This window comes from Solanum lycopersicum, chromosome 3, assembly GCF_036512215.1.
Source record: "Solanum lycopersicum chromosome 3, SLM_r2.1".
In the NCBI taxonomy this organism is placed as follows: Eukaryota; Viridiplantae; Streptophyta; class Magnoliopsida; order Solanales; family Solanaceae; genus Solanum; species Solanum lycopersicum.
Window position 1 is genome coordinate 5,566,809 of NC_090802.1, and position 11,836 is coordinate 5,578,644.

General features: G+C 33.8%; 2 protein-coding genes, 1 long non-coding RNA gene and 1 other non-coding gene across 5 annotated transcripts; 2 read left to right on the forward strand and 2 right to left on the reverse strand.

Annotated features, from left to right (window-relative positions):
* Positions 1-248: 248 nt before the first annotated feature.
* Positions 249-1,873, forward strand: LOC101265899 (uncharacterized). The gene is made up of 2 exons (XR_011220345.1): positions 249-454; positions 983-1,873. It is a non-coding gene; the product is annotated as an uncharacterized lncRNA (long non-coding RNA).
* An 874-nt stretch (positions 1,874-2,747) lies between these two features.
* TRNAS-AGA (transfer RNA serine (anticodon AGA)) lies at positions 2,748-2,829 on the reverse strand. The gene has a single exon. It is a non-coding gene; the product is annotated as a tRNA-Ser (tRNA).
* A 2,283-nt stretch (positions 2,830-5,112) lies between these two features.
* EXPA3 (expansin A3) lies at positions 5,113-7,773 on the forward strand. Its single transcript, NM_001247149.2, has 2 exons — positions 5,113-5,657; positions 7,274-7,773. Exons 1-2 carry the CDS (start codon positions 5,164-5,166, stop codon positions 7,581-7,583), a joined length of 804 nt encoding a protein of 267 aa, NP_001234078.1. The 5' UTR covers positions 5,113-5,163; the 3' UTR covers positions 7,584-7,773.
* A 188-nt stretch (positions 7,774-7,961) lies between these two features.
* LOC101257636 (protein ALTERED XYLOGLUCAN 9) lies at positions 7,962-10,267 on the reverse strand. 2 transcript variants are annotated; one of them, XM_010319366.4, is made up of 2 exons: positions 8,837-10,267; positions 7,962-8,307 (listed from the first exon to the last, which is right to left on the reverse strand). In XM_010319366.4, exon 1 carries the CDS (start codon positions 9,982-9,984, stop codon positions 8,902-8,904), a length of 1,083 nt encoding a protein of 360 aa, XP_010317668.1. In that variant the 5' UTR covers positions 9,985-10,267; the 3' UTR covers positions 7,962-8,307; positions 8,837-8,901. The 2 variants fall into 2 exon arrangements, with proteins under 2 accessions (XP_010317668.1, XP_004234490.1); XM_004234442.5 differs by having other exon boundaries at positions 7,962-8,353.
* Between the last annotated feature and the right edge of the window lie 1,569 nt (positions 10,268-11,836).

Here is an 11,836-nt window from a genome sequence, read left to right on the forward strand (position 1 = left end):
AATCAAATAAAGTAAAGTAATTAAAAGCCTGTTGAGAATGTTGTGTTTAAATAATTCAGATTCGAATATTATTAAATTTTAATACGAATATTAAATATCGAAAGAAAGAAAAAATACCAAGAAGAAAGACCAGATCAATTATTCTCCTTTTGTTGCTTTTTTCTTCATTCCAATCTGTCTTTTTGTTTGTTTTCTAATTCAAAGCATCAATTATAAATTTATAATTGAAGAAAAATAGTGACATATATACCTACTAGTCCTCTATTATCTTTCTTCTTCAAAGCCACCACATTTCATTGACTTCCCATTTTCTCTTACCAAAATACTTCATTTTTCTTCCTTCTTCTCTTTTTTATTTTTCTTCAATTTATGCTAATTAAATTGAATCAAAAGAAAAAAAAAAGTTGTTAGTTGTGTAATGATCATGGAAGATTAATTTCATTTTTGATTATTGGTAAGTATATATTGAGTAATTCTCTTGTTTTTCCTTTTAATAATTCATATAGACATGTTTATATACATTATATTCAAAATTATGATTGTTCATATACGTATTGTGTGTTGGAAAATCTTTTATTTTTAATATGATTATTTGTTGTTTCCTTTGATTCGATTTTTGTGTTACTTGTGATGTTGTAAGTATTTCCTTTTTATATTGATTTTGATATTGCATTACTTTAATCTAAGTTTATCTAGAACAATGTTTTTACGAAGATAAGTTAAGGATTATATATGCACCGCCCTCTCATTTTCTACTTGTAAGATTACAGTGAAGATATTTGTTGTTCTGGTTGATTCTATTAAGAAAATATTGAATTCAATTGAACGCGTTAAAAATTTGAATATACATGTACTGTTTGTCTATTTTGTAATATTGGATGTTGAAAATCTATATAGACACATATTTTTTTTTTGTATTATATTTCAATTTTTTCATCTATAAATTGCTATATAGATGAAATTTTGGGTTTTAATTTCGCAGGAAAATTCAAAGTAATTAAAGATATAGAAAATGAACGGTGGTGATCGAGTTCTAAGACGACGAAAGAGTCTAACTGAACGGCTAGGATTAAAGAGAATCGGATGTTGCGGGTCCACTTGGGGTATCATGCCAGCAACAACGTTTGATGTTGTTGACGATGAAGACGAAAACGACAACGTAGAAGTGATGAGTCATCATATCCACACACCGCCACAAACACCGTGTCTGGCGGTGGCCGGAGGAGGAAGTTCCGGAATGAATTTGGCGGCTGCATTGGCCGCCGAACGCCACTTCAGAGCGGATAATAATGAATTCAATACCCTTTCGGGTTCAAGGCCCGGCCCAAACTCAAACTCGGGCCCATTGAGACCCGATGAAAGCAGCCCAACGAATGTACCAACTTATGACGACAATGAAGTCAACATTCATTCGGGCCGACGGCTTAGGCCCGGCCCGAACTCAGTTTCGGGCCTACCGAGGACCGATGGAGGTGTCTCGGGAAATATTCCGGGGACGCCAACGAGAATGTCGTTGATGAGGTTGTTAGAGGAAACAGAAGTGTATGAAGGAGAATTATTGATTGAGAAAGGAGAAGAGGGGGTGGGGAGTGATAGTGTGTGTTGTGTGTGTATGAGAAGAAAAAAAGGAGCAGCATTTATACCATGTGGTCACACATTTTGTAGAGTGTGTTCAAGAGAGCTTTGGGTAAATCGAGGTTGTTGTCCACTTTGTAATAGATCCATTCTTGAAATTCTCGACATTTACTAAGAAGAATCCAATGTTTTGGTTATGCTGATTTCAGATTTGTCATATAATATATACTTGTATGTACAATGTAAATAGTACTATTTTCATGAATGTTAGGGAAATGGAATTACTATCGTCGAAAAATTTAGTGACTAAGTGATAAGTACTTCATTTTTATTCTTAATTAGACATTTTAAGTTTGAGCCCTAGGTATAGATGGCGTATAATTATATTATGTAGCTAGTGTGAAAATATTTCTTTTTTATGTATGTACATATATTACATATTGACACTCCTTGACTTTTATACGATTTTATTTCTTTATATTTTGACATTCCTTAAACAAAATTCTAGCTCCATCGCTGCTAGGTATGCTATAGTATTACTCGATATAAAATTTTGTTACGAGACTTTAAATTTAATCGTGTTTCAATAGGATACGAAAAGAAGATTAGGGTGAAGCGGGAGGAAAATTTGATTTGAAGAATGTGAAATGTAGTGAAAGTTAGAAGTTTCTAGTGATTATCACAAAGACGTAACATCTTTTTATCTTTTCTTTTAGTTTGGCTTGTAATTTGTTTTGGAGGGAAAAAAAAAAGAAAGATGAAAGAAAAAAAAAATTTAAAGTAAAAAGTTGTTTTCAATTTATTATTAATATAAGAATCTTCTGAACTCTAAAAGTAATAGTAGAACAATAATAGAAATGACTAGTTTCATTTGTTTATGGTGTAAAATAAGAATGAAAAGAAAAGGCATGGTCTATCCTAACTATAATTTAGATTCATCAAGACAGAGAAATTCAGTTTTATGCTGGTGTTAAATGGACGAATATATCAATTAAGAAATTTATTTAAAAAAATTTATGAATTGTGTAGAGAAAAATATATCAAAGCTAGGCGAAAGATTCTTTGCCCAAAAATAGTGAAAGGTGTATGGGTTCATTTCAAAACCAAATTTTAATCTTAACGATCGAAAAATATCAATCAAACAGATTTATAAAAAAGAAAAACATCAAAATCGTGGACGGCAGGATTCGAACCTGCGCGGGCAGAGCCCACATGATTTCTAGTCATGCCCGATAACCACTCCGGCACGTCCACTTGTGTTAATCTTAGAGGCTAGCTTTGTAACAAAAATTGTTTTTTCACTGTACTTCGGTTTGTTACAGTCACTTCTGCATTCCTCGTTAAAATTTATAATTATTAACTTTTACGTAACGCTTTATATTTCAATTCGATACAGTTATATATATATGTATATTAATTTTAATTGACATATAATTTATGTTCTGAATAATCTACTAGCTTGCAATTACTTGCATGTGGTGCTAACGTAGCTAAAATTTAATAGTTTCGTCTTAAATTTTGTATTTGTTTTTGATACGAAGAAACTCGGGGTCGAGTTACGAAGCATTCAGCTTTGTCCCAGCCCAGTATTGAACAACTGACAACTTTTCAAGTTCAAAAATGAAAGCCAATGCTATTGTCCTTCACTCCAAACACTAATAGTAGACGTAGCCATCCCGCATAGTAGTGAAATGAATAAAATTTCGTCACTCATGATTAGATGTTTTGAATTTAAATTTTACGTATAAAAAGTTTATTAAGAAAGTATCTTATTAGGAACGGAAAAAGGATCAAAAAATTCCCTTAAACTATCTGAAATAGCTCAGATATACACTTAAACTATATTTTCACTCAAAACTATCCTTCCCGTCAAACTATTGGATCAAAAGTGACTTTATTATTGGCGGAAATTGTTAAATGTCACATGTGTCACATTGACTAAATCCCTAAATCTTAAATACTCATTTCATTATTTCTCGGAAATGATTTTACCCCTTCTCCCTCATTTCGTGGCTAAGGTTTCACAGTTTTCTTCGTCACTAGGTTTCAAAGTTGATATTCGTGGTTATAGGTTAGTAAATTTTTTTCTTATTTTATTTTGTTAACAACCACGAAAATCCACTTTGAACTCAGCTCTGAAGAAAGTTATGGAACCTTGGCCGCGAAATGACGGGAAAGTTGTGAAATTCTAACTATCATACTTTGAAATCGTAAACGTAATAAAATAAGAAAAAATATTTACTAACCCATAACCATGAATATCCACTTTGAAACTCAGCCCCGAAGAAAGCTACGATGTCTTAGCTGTGAAATTAGGGGAAATTTGTGAAATCCTAACTATTATACTTTGAAATTGTAAACATAATAAAATAAGAAAAAATATTTACTAGCCTACAAGCATGAATATCCACTTTGAAACCCAGCCACGAAAAGAAAATATGAAACCCTAGCCGCGAAATGAGGGAGAACAGGTGAATATATCATTTCTGAAATAATGAAATGAGGGGGGAAGTAATTAGGATTTAGGGATTTAATCTATGTGGTAGTGGAACCTTATTAGCATGCAATGTGGCATCCACACGACATTTAATAATTTTTGTTGATAAGAAGGGTACTTTTGATTCAATAGTTTGACGGGAAGGGTAGTTTTGAGCCGAAATATAGTTTAAGGGTAAATATGAGCTATTTCGAATAGTTTAAGGGTATTTTTGATCTTTTCTATTTAATCTACGTGACAGTGGAATCCTATTGGCATGCAATGTGACATCCATATGGCATCCACGTGACATTTAATAACTTCCGTTAATTAGAAGGGTAATTTTGACCCAATAGTATGACGGGAAGGGTAGTTATGAGCCGAAATAAAGTTTAAGAATATATATGATCTATTTCGATTAGTTTAGAGATATTTTTGAGTCTTTTCCGTATTAGGAATAAATTTCATCACTTTTAATTAGATGCTTCGTATTTATGCTCTACCAATGAAAAAAAAAGGATCATACTGTGAAATATTTATCCTTTAAAAGGAGTCTTTAAGTGACGATTTCAATTTATGTCGGTATCAATAAAAATATCCAATATCAAAATAAAAAGGGATAATGCCTAAGTACCCCTTCAACCTATGCCCGAAATCTCAGAGACACACTTATACTATACTAAGATCCTATTATCCCCTGAAATTATTTTATTAATAATTTTTTACCCCTTTTTAGCTTACGTGGCACTATCTTGTGGGCCCAACGATGGTCGACTTTTTTTCGAACTAGTGCCACGTAGGCTAAAAAGGGGTAGAAAATTACATATAAAATAAGTTCAGGGATAATAGGACCTTATTATAGTATAAGTATGTCTCTGGGATTTCGGGCATAAGTTGAGGAGTACTTGGGTATTTCCCAAATAAAAACAAAAAAAACTATTATAATTATATATTTCGAATTCAATTCCTGAGTAAAAAATAATCTACTCAAATGAATTTTAAAAAATACGAATTTAAATTAATCAGTTATATTTTAAAAGAAAAACTATAGTAGTATCAATGGAGAAGTAATAAAATTTCCCAAATTCCCAAAATTCTCAGTACTATCGAAAATGTTGCTACAATTATTACTAACACTCACACTGTGTAGCACATTCTCACTAGCTCACTCCCACTACAATTGGTCACCGTCTTCCTCCTCCACCGTCGCCGCCGCCGCCGCTCACCCATCGGAGTGGCGCCCGGGACGGGCAACCTACTATGCTCCAGCAGATCCACGGGATGTAGTAGGTGGCGCGTGTGGGTACGGTGATTTAGAGAGAAGTGGTTATGGTAAATCAACAGCTGGATTAAGCACTGTGCTATTCGAAAAGGGTCAGATTTGCGGAGCTTGCTTTGAAGTTCGATGTGTTGAGGAACTCCGATGGTGTATTCCGGGTACTTCGATTATTGTTACTGCAACGAATTTTTGTGCTCCGAATTATGGATTTGAACCTGATGGCGGTGGACATTGTAACCCTCCAAATGCACATTTTGTTCTGCCGATTGAAGCTTTTGAGAAAATTGCTATTTGGAAAGCTTCGAATATGCCTGTTCAGTATCGAAGGTAGTATAGTTTCTTGTCCTTTAATTTCTGTTATTATTTGATGTTTCTTATATTTCGATTATCATATTATTTTGTCATAGTTATTGTTCTGCTACTATCTGCTATTTTGCTATTTCTTATGTTGATGATCTATCGGAAACAACCTTGGAAGTAAGATTTGCCTACACTCTACCCTCTTGGGATTCCATTTTGTGGGACATTGGGTATTGTTGTTGTTGTTTTTAGATGCTTTACTGGGAGAATTCATTACTCCATTTGTTTCACGAATAATTCTGATCTGATTAAAGGAGAAAAATGGTCATCGAGGATTCATATAGCCAATCTCAGCTTATTTGGGATCAAAGGTGTAGTTGTTGTTATAAGAAGAGCATTAGATGGTTCAAAGGTTGGAAATTTTAGTAATTTTGGTCAAATTTCTTAGGAAAATTTTAGAATTTTGGGGTCCGTAACAATTTAAATGTCTCGTAAAGGGCTCTCATGAAACTATTCACATAATTTCATTTGTGATTCTCTAATTCAATGTTGTTCATGGAGGATTAAACTATTTTCCCTTCATAGTAATGTGCATCATACTCCCCTAAGGATAGCGTGGTGGTTGAAGGGTTGGAATGACAACCAAGGGTATCAAGGCTCGGATTCTAGTAGAGAGCGAGCAGATGAACTCTTCCCATCTGCCTAAACCTTGGTTCATATAGGGTCGTCTATTTGTGGCAAAGCTGAACATAATTCCAATCTTGAACTAATGAATCAACTATGCCTCAAATCGAAACTAGTTGTGGTCAACCATGTGAACCTTCTATATCGATAATCACCAGAGTTACAGTATTTTACGTTGATTTTCATCATAGTATGTATTAAAGCTTACAGAGCAGCTGCTTCCTTATTCCTCCCTGCCCTTCACCACCATATCTTCAAGCACAGCTCCTTTAGTGTGCTTGGCATTACCTTGCTCATATAAAATAGATCAAGCCTCAAAATCTGTGGATTTCCCGGGCACCAACATTTTATAAGGGAAGTCCTTCTGTTTCCCTTCTAATAAAACCATTCACCGATCTACACTGAATTTAGTATTCATTGCTTTCACCACCTTCAGGTGTCACTATGTTGCACTTGAACATTCACCTACTATTCACCTTCTTTGTAAGTCTTGCAAAAGTTCCTTTGAAATCCAGATACAATATATGGTGCATCTCCAGTTCACCGAGGACATGACCCTTCATAGAGGATGTAGAGGTCGAGGATTAGAATTTGTTTCCTTTCCCAGAGATCAGTATAATTCTTTTCTTTCTGTTATTGATAGATTTCTATCACTAGGGGTTGTTTCAATATCTTATTATCTTCTTGTTCTTTTTATTTGTTACTATTGTGTCTTTTTCATTGTTTGCTCAGTGAGGGTCTTTCGAAAACAGCTTCTCTAGTTGGTGTGTTGTTGTCTTCTTCATGAGCCTTGCAAAAGTCCCTCTGAACTCCAGATACAGTATAGTTTTGTATCTTGATTATTAGCAAGTACATGTATAGTATTTATCTAAATATTCAAGTTTTTGTTAGCTCTTCTGTTCTGAATCTACAGTTGATGGAGAATTTACAGTGTGCCTTTTTTTCACAATTTCCAACAGAATTAAGTGCAGAAAGGAAGGAGGAGTTCGATTCACGATCAATGGTGCTGGAATATTCTTGTCTGTTTTAATCAGTAACGTTGCAGGCGCGGGTGATATAGTGGCAGCAAAAGTTAAGGGTTCAAGAACAGGATGGCTTCCCATGGGTAGGATTTGGGGCCAAAACTGGCATATAAGTGCGGATTTGAAGAATCAACCACTTTCTTTCGAGATAACAAGCAGTGATGGAGTCACCTTAACATCTTACAATGTTGCTCCGAAGATCTGGAATTTTGGACAGACTTTTCAAGGTAAGCAGTTCGAATCGTAGGCTGTTCTGGACCTTCCTTGAGGTATTCATCAAGATTGAGTTGTGCTTGTTTCTGATGGGGAACTACCAGATGTAGATTTTGGAGTGCAAAGTTGTAAGATCACTTGAATGTATTAGTATGTTTCATTGTTTATACATGTGTTGTGTATTGTATTGTGTTGGTTGCTATATGAAGAATAATGTTGCACATACAGCCGGTGTCACTGTAGATAATTTTCACTCCAGCAGATGAATTCCATGTTCAGGCGATAAACGCCTAAAGATCCGAATCAGGAGGCATGATTACACTAAGTAAGTATGTCGTTGTTTCTACAAGAATTATGGTCCATTCTCCATTTATAAGGGCTGAAAAAGGTAAATCTCTAGCACCTTAGAGAGTGAACAAATAACCTATGTTGCTCGAATTCACACGTGCATTTTGGAGGATGTACAACAAACATTTTCAGAGAGTGCGAGCAACATAACAAATAACTATATATCTAAATAAGATCAAAAATGCAATTAAAGCCAAACTTCATCTACAGTTATAGCAAAAATTCCAGTGGTTGGAGAGGGAAGAAGAGGTAAATTTCCTCACCTTGCAACATTACAACACAATCAGAAAATCATCTTGATATGGCTAGAAAGCCATGATGCTCGAACCCTCCAAAAGTGTTGCCACACACCAGTGTTGGGTCCTCAAAAATGCATTACTTTTGGAGGATCCAACATGTACCCAACGGAGCTTCAAACATACAAGGAGAGTTAAGAAGCTTTTTGGAGACGAAGTTCTAATTCCAATGCAAGAGCATCAAACATACAAAAGAGTCATATATGAACTCAAGTTAGACCTTAAAACTACCAAGAAACACACAAAACAGCAAGCATTCAATTCATCAACCTTTGAAATTTAACTAGAGAAGCAGGAAAAGACAAGGTCTATTATGGTATCAAATCTAAGTAGGTTCAAGAGAGATATCGTCAACTTGACATAAAAGCAAGTAGAATACCATATAGAGATGCAATCATGTAACTGGATACTCAAAATATTGTACATATTTCAGAAACGTCGATTGTTCTACATATGAGATATGAGGAGTTTCTCCTGCTCTAGAATACAATTCGTGTAAGTATCAGTAATCATACAAATGAACAAGGGGGAAAAGAATATGAACTACCATCAAAGAATTCTTGCTAAACATATCAGTTGCCAAATGAATACTTGGAAAAAAAATATTCACCGACGTTATTGAAGTATGAGTTCAAGCAATTACCAAAGTGATTCTATTTCCCTTTCCCATTGCGGAAGGGTGTCATATCGTTAACCATAATCGCTCCATCATAGCTTCTGGTTAGATTCTATCAGCAATCCATTTAACATGATATGTACAGCAGCTTCATAGACAGCCCCCTCATAATGCATCCCATCGGACGTACAATCAGCTCCACATTTATTACTCAACGAATGCACGTCCAGCAAAAACAATGGTCCACCAGATTGTTGAAGAAGCTTACTTCTGTAAAGTTCATCATTATAAGCTTCCCACATTACATCATTCATCTTCTCCCTCTTCTCATCTGTTTTCAACATTGAGCTTATCAACTTAGGCATCCCCAACCAAAACAAGTTGGGCGACCGAACTGGAACCACAATATTTGTCCCAGAACCATCACTGTTAGCAAACGCTGAAGAAACTGGTAACAACAACACTACTGAATCCTTCAAAGACTTTAACGAAACACCATAGTCCGAAGCGTTATTTACATGTAACATATCCCATAACCCTGCCCCCATCACAAATACATCAGGATAACTCTTTTTTTCTTTGAACCTCATTATCAAATCAGTCAAATTACTCATATAAGGTGCCCATATAAAGTCCAGCTTCATCCCAATCTCATCAACAAATATGTTATAATCACTATGCCTCAAGAAAAGATCCTTCTTTATCAACTCCATCTTACTATCTCCCAATAACAACTCCAAAAGTGAAACCACCATTAACCTAGCTTGTGAATCTCCAGCAACAACAACCCATGACCCATTTAACAAATCTGAAGCATCATTCATAGTCAACTTCTGGAAATCACAATCTACAACATTTTCAGACTCGACCCATTTCCAAGAACCCCTTTTACTATTATTACTCAATTCTTGAAAATCAAATGCTACTTGGTGAAGTAAAGAAAAACAAGAATCACGATTTACAATAACAGATGATAAAGAATCTGAACCTGATGAAAGAAAAGATGTAACAGAAGGGAAATATGGAACAAGATGAACACCAACAGCAAGAGTGATGAAAAGGGCACAACTGAAAAAGAGCATCTTGTTACGGCTCAAATGCCAACCTGCCATACCCATAGGGACAAAAAGTACAACCCCTGCTGCAAAAAGTCCTAATTGGACAGCACCCAACATGATTTCTTGATCTTAAATCACACCCATAGAGGTGTGGAATCTGAAAATTTGAAAATTTTGACTTGAAATGATGATTTTTTTGGTGGGATCTTCAACAAATTGATGATTTTTTGGAACTTAAGGAAAAAGATTCGATCTTTTTGTTTTTTGTTGTTGTGGGGAAGTGTAAAAGGGGTAGTTGAGATTGTGAAGATTATGAATGAAGCAAAATTTGTAAAAGAGGTGATGGCTATGGAGCAACTGTGAGAAAGAGAGAAGGAGAACAATGTCGAAATTCTGAATCGGGTCAAGGATGAACGAACCTTGTGATATTGGGCCAAATTGGGCCTAGAACATTTCCATGAGTTATGACTCATGGGTATGCGTTCGATATGAAAAAAAATATTTTTTTTGAAAAAGTTAATCTGCGTAAGTAAGAGAAGTGGGCTATTGATGGTTTCAAAAAAGGTAGAGATAGGTCGAAAAAATATTGAAAAGGACTTATTAGATAAGACGTGATATGATTTCTGGTTACTAAAAATATGATTTTAGATAAGAGGTTAGGGAGGATATGAATTTAGATAGGATGGTTAATTCGACAGTTGATCGTCGTTTCGCTTTGAATTTATATACACTTTTGATTATTGTTTTATCTTGTTTTAAGTATTGTTTAGGATGAAATCTACACTAATTCTTCTATTATGTTACTTCTTTCCCTATATCACTTTGGTTGTATTTTTCTTGGATCTGTTGGAAATAGCATTTATATTTTTAAGATAATGGTTTTTGCATACACTTTACGTTTCTAAAGCTTCATTAGTATAATTATACTAAGTATACTGTACTCCCTCCGCTCAATAAGAGTTGTTCACTATACTAAAAATAGATGTCCAACAACATTTGTTCACTTTATAATTCATGGATGATTTTACAGGTAATTTCCATTTTACCCTTATCATTAATATATAGTCTTTTTTTTTCTATAACATTTTTCAGCATATTATATTTATTACATTCAAAGGGTGATATAATAAAATTATCCTTTTATTTATAGTTTCTAAATAGGTGTTTCAAGTCAATAATAAACAATTATTGTTGAATAGAAGAAGCACTTGTTTATAAGATTACACATAAATAACATATCAATGAAATATCATAAATAAGGTCCGAAAAAAGTAAAATGTACGCAAACTTTATCACTATATCATAGAGATAGATAGATCGTTTTCATAAAAACCTAGCTGAAGTATGGCAATTTTTATGTACAAAGACAAGGAAATATTGAAAAATAAATAAATATAATATGTAATAAGAAGACAATGCAAAATTTACCATAAGACAACAAAATACTAAAATATATTATTAAAAGCAAAAACTACAATACAACATCTAATATAATATTATCATATATATCAAAATAGGACGTGAAATATATTATCCTAATTTTTTTTGCAGCAAATGTGATTCTATTTCAATATTTCATATGAAATGAGTATTAATAAAATTCAGAATATATATAATATTTTATAAGTTGTTTTATCAAAAAATTATTTTCGAAAAGAGTTTGTTTTATTTTAGACTTTTTAGGAGTCGCCACTTAATTTTTAAGGAAAATAAAGAAAACTTTAATTTTCAAAACACTTACCAAAAAAATCAATTGAAAATATTAAAGGGGTTCGGGATTCCTATTAGCATCTTAGGAAGGTGTTTAAGGCACCTAAGACTCTCCGCTAACTACGGTTTTCCAACGATTAACAATATTTGACTATTTTTGTTTTCAAATTTTTACAAAGCCTTAAGTTGAACTTTCAAAACATTCCCTTAGGCAAATTTTCAAGTTTTGAATATTTATTATTTTAAGACTTAGTTTTAA